General features: G+C 38.5%; 1 protein-coding gene across 3 annotated transcripts in view; it reads right to left on the reverse strand.

Moving 5' to 3' along the window:
- Window positions 1-18,979, reverse strand: part of TGFBR3 (transforming growth factor beta receptor 3) — a 112,619-nt gene that overhangs the window by 13,583 nt on the left and 80,057 nt on the right. For 2 of the 3 annotated variants that reach the window (XM_084211477.1, XM_084211478.1), the window contains exons 6-14: window positions 18,004-18,172; window positions 15,587-15,734; window positions 10,806-10,995; window positions 9,279-9,595; window positions 8,455-8,604; window positions 6,562-6,693; window positions 6,143-6,310; window positions 3,244-3,543; window positions 2,644-2,764 (exon numbers count right to left, since the gene is read on the reverse strand). In XM_084211477.1, the coding sequence (XP_084067603.1) occupies window positions 2,644-2,764; window positions 3,244-3,543; window positions 6,143-6,310; window positions 6,562-6,693; window positions 8,455-8,604; window positions 9,279-9,595; window positions 10,806-10,995; window positions 15,587-15,734; window positions 18,004-18,172 (1,695 nt within the window). The remainder of the gene's footprint in view (window positions 1-2,643; window positions 2,765-3,243; window positions 3,544-6,142; window positions 6,311-6,561; window positions 6,694-8,454; window positions 8,605-9,278; window positions 9,596-10,805; window positions 10,996-15,586; window positions 15,735-18,003; window positions 18,173-18,979) is intronic. The other variant, XM_084211479.1, reaches the window with a different exon arrangement.

Consider the following 18,979-nt stretch of genomic DNA (forward strand, 5'->3'; position numbering starts at 1 on the left):
GGAAACAGGTGAGGACATAGAGGGGTGTGTGGGGTAGTATATGCACAAATAATCTGGAAAGTTATCAAGCGCACATAACAGCAAAAATATAACTGAATGTAAGACCTGCAAGGAGGGCTGGGCTGAAACCAAGGAACCCTGATAAGTACAAACATGGGTAAGGGCACTGTCAGATTGCCCAAACACTCCACTGGCATATCCCAAGTGCCAAGAAAATGCCTTCTGAGCTGAGGGGAAAATAAATTTTCCATGCTATTTCTATCACTGGCCTCTCCACAGAGAATATGAACTCAGCTAATGATAAGCTGTGTAGCTCATTATCAATTCTCTTCAGGCATCCAGTTCTTAAATGTATTTTACTGTGATTTGCTCAGAGCAACTCAGAAACAGTGAGAATCACTGAGGTCTACAAAAAACATCTAATTTAAAAACAAGTGCTGCCAGCCACTTAGCAACATTTTCTATACCTTTGTAGGATAGAGGCAGTTGTTAATTACCCTTTTGACCCTCTTACTATGACGTGTCCATTTTTGCTGTAGAAATAATAACCTGAAGTTTTCACACTTAGCAAAAATCTGAACAACACTGGTAGATTATTTCAACAGAACATGTATTTTCCTAGCATATAAATGGCCATCTATGTGCCTTTCATGGGAGAGAGCATGGGGAAATGCAGGAATGCAAAGAGACTGTAAGTGGCATGGAGCTAGGTTTTAAACACTTCTGTTGGGATCTACGGCAAATTCTCATTCAGATATAGTATTGTGGTTTCTAATACAGGCAATGACAGTTACAAGCTTGCCTGAAGAAAAAAACCCATCTTTGCAATGACCAGTTTGTTCTGACTTTTGAAATGTCAAGCCCATGACTTTCACATGCGGCTTGATTAGGAGAACCAGGGGCAGTATCTCACGTAGAGTGGTTTGCAATAGTGAAAGCTCACATCACAGTTCTGTTCACATCAAAGAAAATGAAGAGCACTACCTCTGAGAGGTAAATTCTCCTGTTCAATAACACGATATAATTTCTTCCCCATATTGGCCAACAATGGCATTTGGCTTTAAGAAAGGGTTTTTGATTCACTGCAGAACAACAAAGCTACATTGTTAATGTGCCACTTGGTATTTTGTCTGAAAGCTGGGATATACTGGGGAGATTTCCACCAAGAGTCCTACAATTATACCAAATCACCCACAATGCAACAAAATACTCTATCACACTGTTGTCTTGTAAGTAATCTTTATAAATTTAGCTTGTCTTTGCACACTGAGACCTTGTGCCTCTGACAAAGGCAACATTCTGAGTGGAGCCTGAGATGGGAGCTGTGCACAATGCTCCACACATCATAAGGACAAGAGAGCTGAAGTATGAGTCTGTTTAGTGAAAGATGAATTTCAGTTGCAGGATTTACTCATACCCAATAGAAAACCTACTGAAATAATATGAGAGCTGAGCGAAATGGGAGTCCAGAATCAGGCCCAAAGCACAGTTTTAATTGTTACAGCAACAGATCAAATACTTGACTTTAATTCATAGTGGATTTGGTCTGTATTAACAATTTTGTTTAAAACCCTACAAACTAAATATGAGCTGACTTGCAGAGTTAGACAGAAACAGTTGTTGTATATGTCCCCTAGCAATGCTGTATTTGAACTTTAAATTGTTCAAAGACTAACAGCATGCACTGTAAAACAGAGATTAAAGGACTCCTGATCATCACCCTTTTGATGCTCCCTGAAAAACATTCCAGGGGTCAAACAGCCTTTGGACACCATTGGAAGATGTGTATGGGAAGCCACTGAAACTTCTTATGAAATGTCAATGCAAATACAAAAAGAAAAGATAAATGAACCTATTTTCTTCCAGGACTGCATCAAAACATGACTGATGCTCTTGTCAGAGCGATCTACTAAGAAAAACTTTTTAATTAAATGAAACTGAGAACAGTTCTTACTTCCCATCACTCACAGGGCATATTCTTAAACTAGAGAAAGGTCCCATCATGCTGTTTGGCATTAGCTCATAATACACTTCAGCCTCTCCAACTCCTTCAACCAGTTACTAACCACACTCCTTTTTTTTTTCCAAGAAAGATTACATAATCAAACAAGTCCCACCAAAGTGGAGCCCCTTTGGGCATACTATCCTTTGCTCTTCATAGTTTAAGAATGTACTGAGTTGCCAGGGGCCACCTCTTTGCCTTACAAACTTACCAGGCTTTAAGATCCTCGATATTTTGTGATTCTATTGTTATTATTCGTACATTTATATTTACAAGCACAATAAATAAAGCAGGGAGCAGAAGACTGCCTTTGATCTCTGGGCAACAAGAAATTGCTCTAAGTGCTACTGCTACATTCATACTTCCAAAACCCATGTTATTTTGTACTACTTTGAGTCTTCCTCTCTCAATGCTCAGCAAACCCACACAACCAGAGAACAGTACCATGGTTAAAAAATGGCTGTGACTTCGCCTGATGACTGCTGCCAGGGAATTGTCCTAACAAGTAACATCTTACAGATATAGCACCAGGATTATACAGGATTATACAATGACCCATGCTCCCTCATTTCAAGTGACTGTATGTCACACAATATTCTATATATATAGCATTATTAAACAGGTCAAGCTTATTTTTATACCTTCTTGTTTTCCTTCATGTGTTATTACAACAAGGGGCTTGGTGAAGGTTTTCTTGTTGTGCATCATGGCCAGGATCATATCCACATTGAGAGAGGTGCAAGCTTCATCAGGAGGAATGCACTGGAGTGCAAAGAACAGAAGTCAGTCACCCATCTGCCAGGACAGCTCTGCCAGTGGCACAGTTGCCTCATAACCAGTTTTTACCCTACACAATATACCAAAAAATGAGAACCTCCAAACAACCTTATCTTTTGTAGCAACCAGATTACAGTATTATCTAATATGGTGCATGTCTTTGGAAATTAAAGCTAACATTGTTTGTGCTTTGGATATGCATAGAAAAGATAAACTTGAACCACTTGTGCAATAAAAAGCAATTTCTGTTTGTAGCCACCTAAAGAAATTTAAACAGCAACTGCAAATTATGCAGTCAAAATGCACAGTGTAATAACTCTTATCTACTAAAACTCTGAGCCTAGAGATATCATGTTCATGAGACAATTCCATAGAAAACTATTTATTACCTTCAGACTTTAGATGAAAAAATACACTGTTTTTATCAAAATCATAAGTTTTGATAAATTGAATTAATTACTGACCTTTGGCAGTCCTTGAGTATCTTTGCCTTTATTTGTACACAAAGTCAATTCGCAGTGAAGAAAGAGCAGTGAGATGTTGAACATTGGTTTGAACACAAAGCTAAATCTTTTTCTGTCCTTCTGTGCATGTGGTATTGGAAAATTCTTTTTCTCAATACTGTAGAATTTAACAGATTCATCTTTAGGACAAATGTTTTCTATAATGGTATAGTCAGACATTCTATCTGGATTTGAAAACGGGGAAACAAAGCACGTTTGAATAGCAAAGCCCAACGATCTGTCAGCTTTAGTCACAGACACCTGCATTAAAGAAAGAGACAGTAAGATCTCAGAAATGACATTTTTAGTTCACATTTCATTAATATTTTCAACAATTTTTTAAGCAGTTTTCCAGTGCCATTTCTAATCTGAAATATTTTAAAGGCTAAAGTTAAGGGTAAACTGTCAAACTGAGAGACAGAAAATCTGTGGTTTCAAAACCAGCAGCTGTTTAATAGCATAATCATGCATAAATACAGCAATCCCTTATCTTTCTGAAAGCAGATGAACACACCCCCCCCCCCCAAGATAAGACACACAGTTAATGTCTATGTCTGCCACCTGAGATGGCACTGCCTCCCTTAGACACACAGGCTGTAACAGAGCTGTATGGAAATCAATCACTAATTCCATGGTTTTGTATCTGTTCAAAATTATAAAGAAAATAGGAAAAAAAAGGCAACAGACACAACGGAGAATCCACCCCCAGCCAAGACAGGAATGCAAAGGCAGAGAGAAGGTCAAGGTCTGACGTGTGGGTGGCATTCCTGGGCTGGAGGGGGTGAGGGAGCCTCCTAAAAAGCCGTCATTTCTTGTGAAAGGATCCTTTTAGCTTATTGTAAGTTTGAAATTCATATTCTTTTATGAAAAATAATTAGGACTGAAAGCCTCCAATGCCCTGATGTTGCTCAGCTGGATTGGAATGCAGACAATAAATGCTACAGAATAATTCGAAGGAAAAAATAAATGGAATTTGTAACAAATGAGGCACGTTGCTCTTAATAAACAACAGAAGCATTTATCCAACCATTAACACTGCCCAATGAAACAGTTCCACAAGAAATCTTCTTAGAAGAAATGTGCCTTATATGCATATTTAATCCATATGTGCTGCATGTATCTTTAAGGAAGAGCCTGCCAAATTGTGTGGTCTATGCAGTAATTTCTGGATGCTAGGAGTTTTGCTGTGAATAAAAGCATTTCTCCTTTTTTTCTCTCCCTTATGTGAGCAACAATCAAATTAGAGATGAAGGGATGTGCTGAAGCATCTAAGCAAGAAAGACTATCTTCTAAAAAGAACAGAAATAAAGATGGACGAACAAAAGTCAGCCACAGGTGCTGACAGGAAACAAGCTGATGGTGTAAACTAATTAAAAAAGAGATTATGGAAAGTAGGACAGGCATACTACAGTTAATTAAATAAAAAGATGAATGATATTTCAAGGAAAGAAAAGAAACACAGGAGGAAGGTGGAAGATCAAAATATGGTAAGAAAATGACAGCAGAGAAGAAAGAATAAAACTCCAGAATCCAAAAGATTCAAACACAAAAAAACCCTTACCAAACAAGGAAAAAGGAGATATAGAATTTTTACCAAATATGTATTTATCAAAACCCAAAAATATTTTTCTTAGTAACAAATGCAAAATAGAAACAAAAAACGGGAAAAAAACCTCAGAGTCGTCTTAAAAAATGGAGTCACTGAAGTTCAAAACTGATATGTTTTCCACTGTGCAAGAAAGAAAAACAGAAAAAAAAGGCTTTTGCTGGGACAGGTGATGAAGAAATCAGAACATCTGTCTGAATAAACAGCTCCAGCAGGCTCAGAGTCAGGGGGATTCATCCCAGATCAATGAAGGAAGTGGATGGTTTTAAATGTTAAAAAAATATTCTTAACTGAGTGTAACAGACTTTATTTTTGTTTTAGCTGTCTTAAGTACTTTTCACAGGGTAGAGAAAAAATAAATTACAAAGGATCCTGAAATAATGAAGGAAACTGCACCAAATGGGTCACTGTGCTTATCATGTGCAACATGGGCTCCCAAAGAAGAACTGACTTGGGCAGGAGAAACACAGCACAGCACTGCTGCTTTTTCCTGGTCTTACAACCCCAGAGCTCACACCTTGTGATTTACTTGCCTAGAAACTGGCAATATTTCTTCATTGCCAAAGCTGCATTTATTAATGTCTACCACTATTTGAAAATCCAAAATTCCGTTCACATAGCTATCTTTAAAAATACTGACTGTGTTGGTGTGAAATTCCACAGATTTCATAAGCAACTCAACCACACATGGAAATATTGTGCAAAATGTACCTGAAGTCAAGGGTAGCCGGCTGTTGATTTTGTTTTAGTTTTATTTATCTAAATCTGCTAGATCTCATATGTGCTACCATTCAAAATGATGTTCTTAAGCAGATTGGAGAGAGACCAGAATCTGTATTGACTGTGTAACCTGAGAACACTAGCACATGAACGACACACATTTGTAATAATTTTTTTGCATGGCTACATCTTTCAGACGAGGTTCAGACATACAATAAAATGAACCCATCAGGACATGCCAGTTCTGAGCATGAGCTCAGAAACCACCTTAAGGTTTGGTATGGAAAAGCAGATTTAGTAGGAATCACCAATCTACCTTGTAAGTTAAAGTCATCCATTTTGCAAGAATCCTTTGGGGTTTTTACCCAAAATATTGTCCTACTTCTTATCCCCCAGTTTCTGTTCTCTGCAAGTGTCAGAGAGACCTGAACCAGCTGCCCAACAAAACCTTTCAACTGACAAGAACAGATTTGGCTCAGTTGCACAGCCTTGCAAAACCCTTCTGCTAGTTTGAAGTCGTCTTCAGTTTGTTACCTCCACATATACTGGCCCATTCTTGGCAACAGAGAAGAGCCCTTGGGAGGGAGCAAGGAACAAATCTGTTTTGTACAGGTCCATGTTGAAGGTCACATTGGTGATGTGTGGTTCAGGAGGCCAGAAAATGCCTCTGTCATCCTCTGGCTGGTGCAGTGTGCAATTAAACTAAAATGAGAAAAAAAAAATACAGTAAGATCATGAGTCAGGAGTGGTAGGACACATTTCTTATGTACAATATCGGCCCACCCACGCTGCATCTCCTTAGTGCAAATCTTCGACAGGGTCATGAGAAACTGTAGGGAGAAGAAATGTGTTAAAAGACAAATGAATTTCTAGACAATTAATATAATGCATGTGAAAGGCCCACTACAATAGCTATTTCCTCATTGTCAGGTGCAAAACCGAAGGTAACATACCGCTATTTCAGGCCAGCTCGAGAAAGCCACCTCTCCCTCGTCAGCATCCCCTGGAAATCCATTATCACCTGATTCCATGTCATCATCTTCAAAGCCACTGCCTTCAGCTGGTCCTGACAGCTGAATGACAATCTGCACAGAGAGGGATTGCAAACAAATTAGATTAGGTGATAACTGAGCTCTCTCATGGTTGTTATTTTCTGCTCTCTTCAGAACAATGCAAAGGCCACAAGAAGAGCACCAGCTAAGCAAATGGTGAAAGCATTTCTTGAACAGCCTTGTGCTGAGCATGTAGGATATGCAGCTTATATTTAAAGAATGCCTTGAGTTTTTTTCCAGATTTCAGAGTCAGTGAAGAAGGACACCAGTCTGGGTGTTGGTGTCTGAATGAGCAGCCCAGCATTTCTGTTCTATTTCTAGTATTTCTATAGCCAACACTGAAAAAAGAAAAGGCTTTTCTAAAGTGCTATTTTGCTACTAGCAGTTCTCCTTAGTGTATTCATAAAAAAAATCACTAAAAATGTTAGGGTCACTAAAGGATTTTCTCTTCTGTCATCAGCAATTTTTTTTCGGACATGTACACCCAAAATTACTTCCTCATTTCCCCCACCTTTTTTTCCCACTGAATTCTCCCCTCCTTTTATATTCTAATCATCCTTTTCATAGGTCTTAATTTCTTCACCTGGAAATTTATGGTTTTGTTTTCCAGTGTTCTGCATTCTGCCTCTTTATGCTTGCAGCTTCTCAGCTAGTTCCTTCCCTCTCAGGATTTCAACTTTGTTTTCTTAGACTTAGAGCAACTGCTAAAAAATTACATACACACACCCTTTGACGCTCCACTGCAGGGTGTCTGTGTTTTAGGAGAAACGCTCCCAAATTCTGAACAATCCCATACATCACTGGGAGTTCAAGTGTACAGCCAAGACTATTAAAAGACCTGATGGAGAAAGGAGAGGAGGCAAATAACCACTTTACTTTGGGCCATAATAGAATACAGGGACCATGAGAGTATTTAGCTCCAGACCCATGCGGTTCTGTCATTTGCTGAAGATTCTGTCTTGGGCTGAGACTGTTTCTAAAGTTAGGTGCTACTGACTCCCCAGCATAGAACAGTTTTAACCAGGCAAGGTCAGATCAGATTGCCTGAGCTGTGTTTGGGTTGGACCACAGACTTTCCATCATTTGCCAAAGTTACTTCTATGTACTGGAAAGCAAAGCAAGACAAGCGTGTCATTACTTTTGAACCCAGAATATCTGCATTGTACTCTGGTTCATATGCTGAGCCAATCTGGAAGCAGTTGATTACAACCTAACTGGGCTCCTTTGCATCATCACTCATATACAAGTACTCAAGAGTCCCTTCACTATGTATAGCAACTGCTAAAAAAATATAAATTAAAACTGTAAGAGAAAAGCATGCAAAAATATGTCATTTTCTCACATTTTAAAAGCCTTTTTTCACACACAATTTTAGAAGAAAAGAACTTCACTTAATTCAGGGTATGAATTTAAAGGTAGTGCTTTGTGCAATTACAAAACTTCATTCCTATTTCTCTTTACAGCGATTTATTACTGCTTATGTATGGATGATCAGAGCTGCACAGGGAACACCAGTGCAACTTCTCCCAGACTGGTACAGATGGTCCCCGTGTTGAAAAATGTATTTAACTCCAGCTCCTCTGTTTTCCTTTGGGATGCTATCTGACCACAGGAGCACACTGTGCAACCTTCCTGCCTCCTTGAATGCAGGGACCGTGGCTACAACTAGGTTTGAGCTAGGCAGGAAGGATCAGGATGCCTCCTTTTCGCTAAGACTAAAGCTAAGTGCAATGGCTTCCTTGTACTACTGCACTGTGCAGTACAGAAGGTGGGTCCTCTTTGCAAAACACTCACAGAATTAAAATAAACAATCTTGTTCAAGACGTATGCTGTCCGAGTGCCACATCTGTTGAGCGAAGATTCCAAGATGAAGTGGGTGCCGTTCATCCTGGCTTTGCAGGAGGGGTCCAGCAGCGAGAGCTCGGTGCGGGCGTAGCCGCCGGCCTGAAACAAAGGCGCTTTGTCAGGGGCTGGAGCAGCACTGCGCTCGGCCCCTGCTGCACTGCAGCTCAGCACTGTGCGTGACTGCTGACAGCAGGAAGGGAAGTTCACTGCGCTGACATCCAGGCAAGGTCACTCTCAAAATGCTGTTATACATGGCACACAAGGAATAAATGTAACATGGAAAAAAAGGAAACAACAGGTTCATTATTAATCTGCTGATTAATAATGCTGACTCTGTTTGGTCTGAACTGGGCTAAAATGCTGTTTCAGGCTCTTTTCCACAATACAAATGGACACAAGCAACTTATCAGCTGGTAGATGGTAAAGACAGATCTTTAGATCTATTTAGGTCTCACACTGCTACCAAAAGCAGCTTCTTTGGAAATTAAAAACTCAGACTGATGGCTGAGTACAGTAATTTTTTGACAGAACTAACCGTGCACAACTTCATTCAGAAATTCCTCTAAAAACCACCAGATTGCTGGGAAGAGAAAACACTATTCTGAGTTAAGAAAAGAAGAGCCACAGTATAGTTTCCTCACCAAACTATTCTGGGGGGGTTGTGTGGTGATGGCTGTAGGACTTCAAATGTTTATTTTTTTCATTTAAAATGCAAATAAAATGGGCTGTCCAAAAAAGCCTCCCTAGTTCTAAGAATAAGATATCATACCAACCTGCAGAGAATCTTTTTCTACAGCTACTGTCATAACTTTGTCATCACACTTTATTGACAGGGCCATATCAGCACTGCCCTGAACTTCTTCAGGTTCTTTATGCTTTGAGAGGGAATGCCCGAAGTCATGATTTATTAATGTATCTACTGAATGCCTGGATGGGAAGATTTCTTCTCCCACTGTGTCATGTCTTCCTCTGTTAATGTGAAATGGAAAAGTCACGCCATCAGTATTCTTTGGAGCTGGCAGTGGGTTAGCACCCAGCAATTCTGTCAGCTCTGGAGGAAGGGAATGGTCTTCTTCATCATTCATCTCTTCTAAAAAGAAAAAAAAAACAAAACCAAACAAATCCACATTAGTTTATTGGATATTTTTCCTAAAAAGTATCTTGAACTAATAGTTTTCATAAAAAAAAAAAAAAATTATCCATAAAGGGAGCTCCTGAAGGCCATTAAAAGCAGCATCTTTGTACTTTTCAGGTAAGTAGTCACAACTCCTACAACTAAGTGTTTAGTTGTTACTGAGGCATCTAATCTAGGTGTACTTCATCCCTGTCACAAATCTCTCTCACTAAGAGCTAAAAATAAACTTTTGATTAGTGGACCTATTATATGTAAAAGATCCAGAGAGATACAAGAAACATCACATTCATTAAATATACTATTTTGGTACTGCTGAAAGAGCCTATCATTAGGTGAAATTCTTCCACTACCTGACCCATGAGAAATTCAGTCACTACTGTTGTGAAACTACTTATATACCCAGAATGAAGCTAAATAAGAGTTAACTTCAGAGTGAGTTAACTCTAACTCACTCTGTGAGGAAACTATCTCTCAGCTTATACACGTGACTGCTGAGGACACAGCCCATGAGAGTGCAATTGATAAAATTAATGTGAACATAAGCTTTATGAAAATTGTAAAACAATAGTTTTAGTGGTTGAACCTCAGAATTAGTGAAAAAAAACAGATGCTACTCTGCTAGCTTCAATGGACACACATCAGCAATTACTTTGGCCAAATACCCAATTTTTTTCAATAGTTGTATTTATTCTGTTTGCTCAGACTTTTTTGGTAAGCCACTCATGTCTGTAAACAGTTTCAGTGTTTATTTAATCGTCTCAAGGAAACACTATGCTCATACTCTTGGAAAAAACACACTAAAAAAAAAAAATCAAAGCTGGATTTGTTAACTAACAAGACATCCAGTTGCTGACATCTATTTCAGTGAACACTGGGTACCATCAGCTATGAAGTCTTGTGCATTGGATAAACTATAAACTTTTAGTAGCACCAAATTTCAGGAAATAACACAACTGTGCCTGGAGTCTTCTAATCAAAAAGCCACAGATTATTATTTGCAACCATCATTCATAGATATTACCAGCATTCTTGATGACAGGCAGTAAAAGAAGTGCAACAGCCAAAACCAAAGCTTCAAAACTGAGAAAACACCATTTAAGTAATTGCCTTCCTAGAAACACAAGATATGTTTTTCTATATGTTAAAAGTTCATCTTCAAACTTACCTATATCTTCAAGTTGCAGATGAAATCTGTTAGCAACAGGCGCTTTTGTGTAGGAAACAACTGGACTATAATTATGCTCATAAGCCCACTTGATCAAACTCTCATGTGATGAGGGAAGGTCAGGTATTACTGATTTACTCATAGTCATGGATCGTTCTGTTTCTTTTCCAAAACCAATACTATTTGATGTCTGTAAATAAAGAAAAACTTGGTTTATGATTTACCACTTAAGGATACTTAAAATGGAAGAGTGACAGCGATTGAACCCTGGTATTTTATTCTGTTTTAATCTACTAAATAACAGCAAACTGAAGACACCTGGGAAATAAACCAAACCCTGCCACCTTAAGCACATAACTGCTGCACAGATGGAAAAGAACCCCCTGCTTCCTCTCAGCCTCTGCCTGGAGTACAGTAAATCAAGGCATTTAGAAACTGTTAATCCCTAACCGAGACAAAGACATATTTACCGCCTTTTGTACAAGGCCATACTTTCTTCAAAACTGATCTGAAATTACTCCTGAAGTGAACTCAAGATGACAAATGAATTTTCCAATGTCCCTTAATTTCTTGGATTAGAGCATTACTTAAGCTGGATAAAGGAAAACCTTTGTTCAAATGAGCATTACTGAAAAAGGCAAAAAGCATGCTCATGAGTAGAGCTGATAGCAGCTAATGCTGTAAGTCAGCTGGCACCAAGGACAGGCTGTGTCTGAATGAGCTTCACCCTGGAAATGCTGTGTGCCTCCTCCAAAGTACTGAGTTTGTTAAACACAATTGAACTATACACTCAGTAGAGCAGTACATGAGAGCATGCACACTTATGCATGGCCAGACTACTTTAAAAAAAACCACATTTACTTTCTGTAAATGAAAAAGACTTTAAAATTAATTAACAATACAAGTTTTACACAAATACGTCAATACAGCAAACTCATAAATGCACATGCTGACCTTTTGAATGAACATGCTAATTATTAAATAAATGAGTCACACAGCCACTTAGTTTTCATTTTCCTGTAAATGTTTTGTAAAATTTCCTTTCTTTTTTTTTTGTCCAACAGGCAAATCAAAGAAATATAACAAGTATCTCTCACTGTTAGAGAGGCAGTTTGAAAATATTCAGTGGTATTACACAAACATGTGTTCAGCAGCTTGGGATCTTTAACATGTATTCATTCACACCAAAGCTAAATACATGTATATTTATTCTTACAGTCACAGCATTACTATTATCACTGTAACAATCCCATCAATGGCTACAGAACAAGCTGAACATAAATGCTGCAGCAAAGGCACGATGACCCACTTTTCAGCCATTTCTGCAATGTGATTGAAATGCACTTTTTAATGCAGCTGATACCATGGAATGTTCCACAAACATTCTCATTGCCATGCTTGATTACCTTCTCCATCATATAGGCTGCATCTTCTTTTCATCTCCACTGGTTTTTCCTCAATGTGAACAAATCTTAAATCTTTGACTCTGGAACACCAGAAGATTGACTAGAGAGATCTCTCTTAGTGCTCCCACGGAAATGCCACACAGGTCAGAGAGCTCAGCTGTACTTCTCTACCTGACATCAAAGTGAGTTTTTGAACTAAGTAAGTGAATAAAGCATGTAGAGAGTCCTGATGGAACGGCATAGTGTACCTTTAGCTCCCTCCCTCATTTCTTCCTAAAGATCCAGTTATGCAGCCTCTAAACACTTGGGGCTTCACAACTGAAGTTAAAGATAACTTTAAGTACAGAGCGCCTGGTCTGAGGATACTGTTACCAGAACAGTTACCAACGCTCAGCAAAGGTCACTGAAGATCAGAAACAAAAACAGAGCAACAGGTATCCTAATTTTAGTGCCTCATGACTCTTTGGGATCAACTAATCTTTGATCTTCAACAAGGTGCAGATCTGGACACGACTGATCATGTATTTTCATATTACCATACAGCTTTGACTGGTAGGAGTTATTATGCTGACCCAACTTTGCTGCATCTCTTTACTTTTCTGTCGTGAGGAGACAGCTGAACAAATATTATCTCAGAACTTTACTGTCCTAGCTGGCACCTGAGCATTTCCAGGGCTTGTTTACACCCCTCCACTCCACAGTGAGCCTGTAAATGTTCAATCTTGCATCGCCCCCCTGAAACAAAGCAAGAACGAGGGCTGGCAGGAATAGACCTTCCTCCACTTGCCTGCCCTGCCAACACTCTCACACAGTGATTGAAACCAGGCAATCTGAGCCCCCAAACCCACTCACATCAGACACCATTTCAGAAAGTGCTGGGCAGCTGTTCTCAGGTAAACAACTGTCCCTCCAAGCTTCTGAAATCCTCAAGGGTTTGTTTTGTGCATTGTACCTCTCTCACTCCTCGCCCCTCAAACTTATTTTCTTTCTGGAGCTTCACTGCACAGTTCCCAGCTTTGCAGAGGGACACCAGCTGCAAAGGAAGTGATGTGAACAGCAGTGCACAAGCAGAGAACCACACAAGCACTGCATGTAAGGACTCCCCACGGGAGTTAAACACGGCCCAGAAGAAAGCACTGCACATACATTATGTGCAGTTGATTTACCCAAAGCACTCCCATTTTACTTGGGTTTGTGTCCATCCTCTTTCAGAGTTTCAAAAAACACAGCAAGCTGGGAGATGAGCTGTATGACCTAAAACATCTTTCTCATTTTTTGTCTGTGAACTTAGACCACAGTAATTTACAGTACTGGGTTTGAGGCAGTTTAGCACTAACCTTCCCCTCTCAGCTTGCCAATCCCCTCAAGACAATTCTAATTCGTAGTGAGGGCAAGAAGTTAGGAAAATTGAAATGCATGGAACTGCTTCAACTAATAAAAAGAACATTGTGAAACATTACCTAATTGCTTAGTAATGTTTTTATGCATTGTCTAAATTTGGGCTTGGAAAGGCATTCAGCTTAATAGAGATATGAAAAGATGTTAAATGATGGATATGCAGGCTTTTTAATGACATGGGGGAGTTTAGTTCCCTCCCTTACCCCCTCTAAATAAAGGAAAATGAACATACATTCAGAAAATGAAGCATCTGTATAAATGAAGTAGTAAAATAAAGTTACTCACAAATCCTAAGATGAATCCAAAGTCTTTTAAATACTGACATTTCTGTATATATTTAATGTATTGCCTTCTCTTTTTGTTAATCTAATGGTTTTGTTAATCTAATGATTTTGTTAATCTAATGAGTGGCCTTCTGCCACTCATTAAGGAAACTATTTTTAATTATACTTTTACTTATATTATCAATAACTAATAAGGAAGAACTCTAAAAATAAAGTTTTTTAAGCAGTCTTGCTTTTCTATATTCAAGTGCAGCATTTTAGAAATTTTAAAAACCTGTAGAAATTGTCTTGTGAAAACTGATCATCCACAAAGTGACAATTTCATGGGCATGAAATACACTTACTTGAGCTATTTTCTAGCATGGTGTGAACTAAAGCACAATTCTCTATCCTGTGAAAGTAGATCCATACATGCCCAAATATACAGTGCTGAATTTTATGTCATAACCTAGGATGAAACTTTGAAGTCAAGCATTGTTTTTCATCATTCTGTTCACAAGAGTGGTAATCCTCAGCAACCAAACTTGACCTTTCTCTTTAAGGACTATTTCAGACCTACAGAATGACCAGAACATCCTCTCCTGTCTGTAAGATAAATATGTGTCAGGGATCAAGAGGGAACTTCATCATCCACCCTAGATAATTTTTCCATTAAATTTTCTGAGCAACACCAAAATTAGCTTTCCTTTATTTCCCCTCACTCTCTAAAGTTGCTATGAAATCCTGCTTACCAATCTATTTTCTTGGGAGATTTAGATCAATTAGCCTTTGCATCCTGCCAGAATTTCCTCCGCACAGATTACAAGCAGTAAGCAGCTAAGCAAAGGAAAATTGCTATAAACACCAAGAGCTGGAGTTTGAAAATGTGACTGAATTGCAGCAAAACTGCTAATCGTGAGGCTCATGGGTGGTCCTGAGCAAACACCCAGCTCAACTGTACAATGTGCTCTTAACTGATCACTTACGATGGAAATAGGCCACAAATTTATAGGCTGCAAGATCATTTCAATTATATTTATTTATTTCAGAGCAAGGGAACACACATTTTCTTAGTAGAAAGTGTGTTAAACCACAAAGCCTGTACCAAAAGTCAACATGAATCAGGATCTCCAGTAATTTAAGAAGTTTAACTTTAGAGAGCCTGGTTTTAACTTAAAAAAAAAATTATTTTTTGCTGCCTGAGGAGAGTTAGGTCAACTTGACCACTTACTGGAGAAAGAAGTACTGGCAGGGAAGAGGATAGATACTACTATAACCACAAGCAGAAGTGAAGGAGTTTCCACTTCCAAAGGGATGTGGGTGTGTGCTGCACATCTAGTATTATCTATTCTGCACTTGAAGGCATTGTTCCAGCTTCTGACATGAACCTCTGGATCCATACACCAAAGTAACAGCAAAAAGAGAAATAAACATCCTACTCTGTGTTTAGGGTGCTTCAACAGAAGTCAAAAAGACACAGACTAAATGCCTGTTCTAACCACCTGGCTTCTGCAATGTGTTGGTCAGCTTTATAGCCCATATACTGAAAGTTAATGAGAATAAAAAGTTTATGCATTTACTCCTTAAAATGCAGTAATTATTAAAAAGAAGCAGCTAAGAGAAAACATTCAGAAATCAACATGGTCCAGCACTACATCACATTTCAATGGATTCTATACTGTTGCATTATAAAAATAAAGGTGCCTTAACTTACAATCACTTCCAGCTTTCCCTGGATGTCATGAGACTTGATAACCCAATTGACAGACTTTCTGCACTTGAGGATAAGCACCACATCCCTGACAAGTCTGGCGCCTGGCTGAGATGGTTTAATATCAACGATTATATCCACCTGGAGAGCACTGTATGTGGAAAATAGAAAGTTAGAACAGAATGCCAGAAATTTTCAGCTATCAACCTTCTTCCAATCCATCATGTTTCCACTGTCTGGCCAGCTGATTAAAATGCTGGATATTATCCCGGGCAACACAACATGTGCAAAACAGATCGTTATTCCATATACACTTAAGTGATTTTGCATAACAATAGGAACAAGTACTTTTAAAAAAAATATATTCTGTCTCTTATTTACAGGAAGTGTGCTACTCAATTCACCTATTATTTAGTGCAGGTAAGTTATATGACTAGCAGGTTGCTTTCTAAAGTAAACATAATTTTCTTCTTTCACTGTGACAGTGCCTAAATATAACTGTTTCAGTTTTCTCTGGCTATAACTGAATTAAAACTTAAAATAATACCTTAAAAAAAAGTAAGGAAGACAAGCAAGTTAACACACATGCATAAAAAACCCAACCCAAACCACAAGTACTATGCTGGAGGGTGTCTCTGCCTAAACAGTTAAATTGTGGAATGACTTTGCTTAAGATCTTGCGTGCTTTGAGGAATTAAGCAGTGTATTCAGTTTCCACTACTTCTGGGTATATAGTTACTTTAGAGGTCCAGCCTACTGCTTGATGGAAAATAGATGAAAACTATCCAGATTTTCAAGATGACAGTAAAATAAGTAGAGCAAATGGGTTCTTACCCATCAATAACATCTCAACATGCAAAATACCAATTCAACAGAAAAACCTATACTTCCAGACCATCTTATGGGGCCATACATTACAAGAACGTGCTCATCTCCATGTAATAGGTTCCAACTAATATTCTACACTGAGACTTCATGTATCTTGGGACTTTTGATCCATCTACTGCAGCTTTACACATGCCCAGCTCAGCTTCTGTATGTTTCTTTGGGGATTTAAACTTCATAAGGATAGCTGTGGATAACTAAGAACAAAGTAACTTAGTACCTTTTTTTTTTTATTTTTAATAGCAAAACATGTAAACTTTTTGCAGTGTTATCATCTCAAAAGCAAATTCCTATTGCGCTATCATCCAAAGCCAAAAGCCTGGACCCAGGGCTGTCATTGTGTAGCATTACAAGGGACTTGGAAGGCTGTTCAGCATCAGCTCTGTTCAGGATGGGGCTGCATCATCATTTGGGGTTACCAACTCCACCTCCACTACACTACCACTCCACTCCACCTACACACTTTCTTACTCTCCCCAGGTTATTATGTGAGAAAATTATCAGGCTCTGAGTTCAACATCTTGCAATGAGAATAATCCTTTTCACAAAAACACCTCCTCCCACCTCCATCTCCCTGTGTGGTTTTCTCATTAGGGATAGGATGCGCTCACAGGCAGCTGCATGAGGAGCAGAACCAGACAATGCCAGATATTCAGTGAATGCAGTAAGCAGACAGGATTTTAATTCTACCTTATCTCTGATGAAATTGTAACCATCTAAGTTTCACAGCAAATTTCTGTTCTAGCAATCATACTTGGCCCTAAGTCATACTTGGAAAACCTCTTCCTATCTGAAGCAAACTTTTGTTCTTCCACTAAGATCTAGGAAAGACCAGCAAAAGATGAGTATTCTATATGTCTTACCTCCTAAAGGTACCTTTGACAATTTAGAAAATCCTCATAATGTGTACAGAGTTATTTTTCCTAACCAGTAGTTAAAACGTTTCTTAGTCAGTACACCGCTGTCAACCCTTGACAATTCCTGTAATTATCAAACTATCCCTTAAACTCAACTGGAAACTTGACAGAAAATAGTGTTGTGAATCTTCAGAGCAGCTATGGAATATATACCATAGACCACAGATCTCTTGCAGCCTCTGGACACTGTTTGGGAGCCACTGTCCTAGACCTTGCTGCCAGTCATCCCTACCTGTGATGGTCAGGATTATTTTCAACCTCTGTCTCGTCTCCTCATACAGGGGTCTAACCTTAAAAGTTCTCTGTCAGATACTGCCCTTACTGATATTCCCTTATTCACCTTACCCTTGGAAAAATGTGACTGACTGAGCAAGAAGGGGAGCAGTATACAGTCCATAAAAGCTGTGCTTTGCAGTCTTGTCCAGAAAAATCCTGAGATTATGAAGCAGAATTCAAAATCTTTATATACTGAAGAACCAATTTCTATTTAAAGTAAAGTATTAAAGCCCAAGCTTTTCTTTAAGGATGAAATGGCTACTTTCAGTTGATTTTTATAAGACAAGTGAAGTTTTTAGCTATTACTTCAAACAGTTTTAGTCGATTTAGATGATACTTTACCTGTTAGGATTGGAATTTGGAGTACTTAGTTCAATGATATGAACTTCTCTTTCTTGCACTAAGTTAGACATAAGGCACCCCTCTGCTGCTTTTGGTTGTAGGTATCCCGCAAGGTAATTTAAAGAGAGAAAATTCTTTTTTATGTTGCACGAGGGAGGAAAAACTTGATCTGGAGTAGGGAAAAAAAGAAAGCATAGGGACCTTTAAACACAGATGTCAGCTTAGATGTATGCACACACCACATCAACTTCAGTGTTCACTATATTGCTGAAAGTTGTATCTACCATCTATTATAAGGCCATATGACAAATCATCCTATTGAAAAGGAGATTACTGTTGGACCAATCAACTTTCTAATACTTATTATTTATGGATTTAAACACTTAACGAAAGAAAATCCCTGTAAAGAAAAGTGTGATAACAATTTTGAAGAAAAACATGTGAAAAACTTTTCAAAAATAAATAAAATACACTTAATTTGTTCCTTGCATCTCTGCAAAAGATTTCTTTGTATTGCAATTTACTCAGAGATAACTTTTGGAATCAATTCCTTCTCCCTGCGGAAAATATTTTATTCTTGTTATTATAAACTTACCATGTTTTAAATACTACAGAAAGTACTTTCCATTTCCTTACTTAATATATTTCCTATATGTTGTGTAGTCAGAGTCAGTATTGTCTAGAAAGCAACAAATACTGCATTTGTCTTGCACATGGAAAATTAAAAGCATCAATAAAATTATGGAATCAGCTGTTGATATTAAGAAACTCTGATCAAAATATGCATAGCTGAAATGATGAAATTCTAGCATAGCTATTCAATATCTCTTTGGTTTTAACAAAAAAGCTGAATATGAGCATTACAGAACCCCAGAATGTGCGGAGCTGGAAGAGATCCACAAGGGTCATAGAGTCCAACTGCTGGCCCTGCACAGGACCACTCCCAACAGTCACACTCTGTGCCTGAGAGCATTGT

This window comes from Fringilla coelebs, assembly GCF_963513975.1.
Source record: "Fringilla coelebs genome assembly, chromosome: 9".
In the NCBI taxonomy this organism is placed as follows: domain Eukaryota; kingdom Metazoa; phylum Chordata; class Aves; order Passeriformes; family Fringillidae; genus Fringilla; species Fringilla coelebs.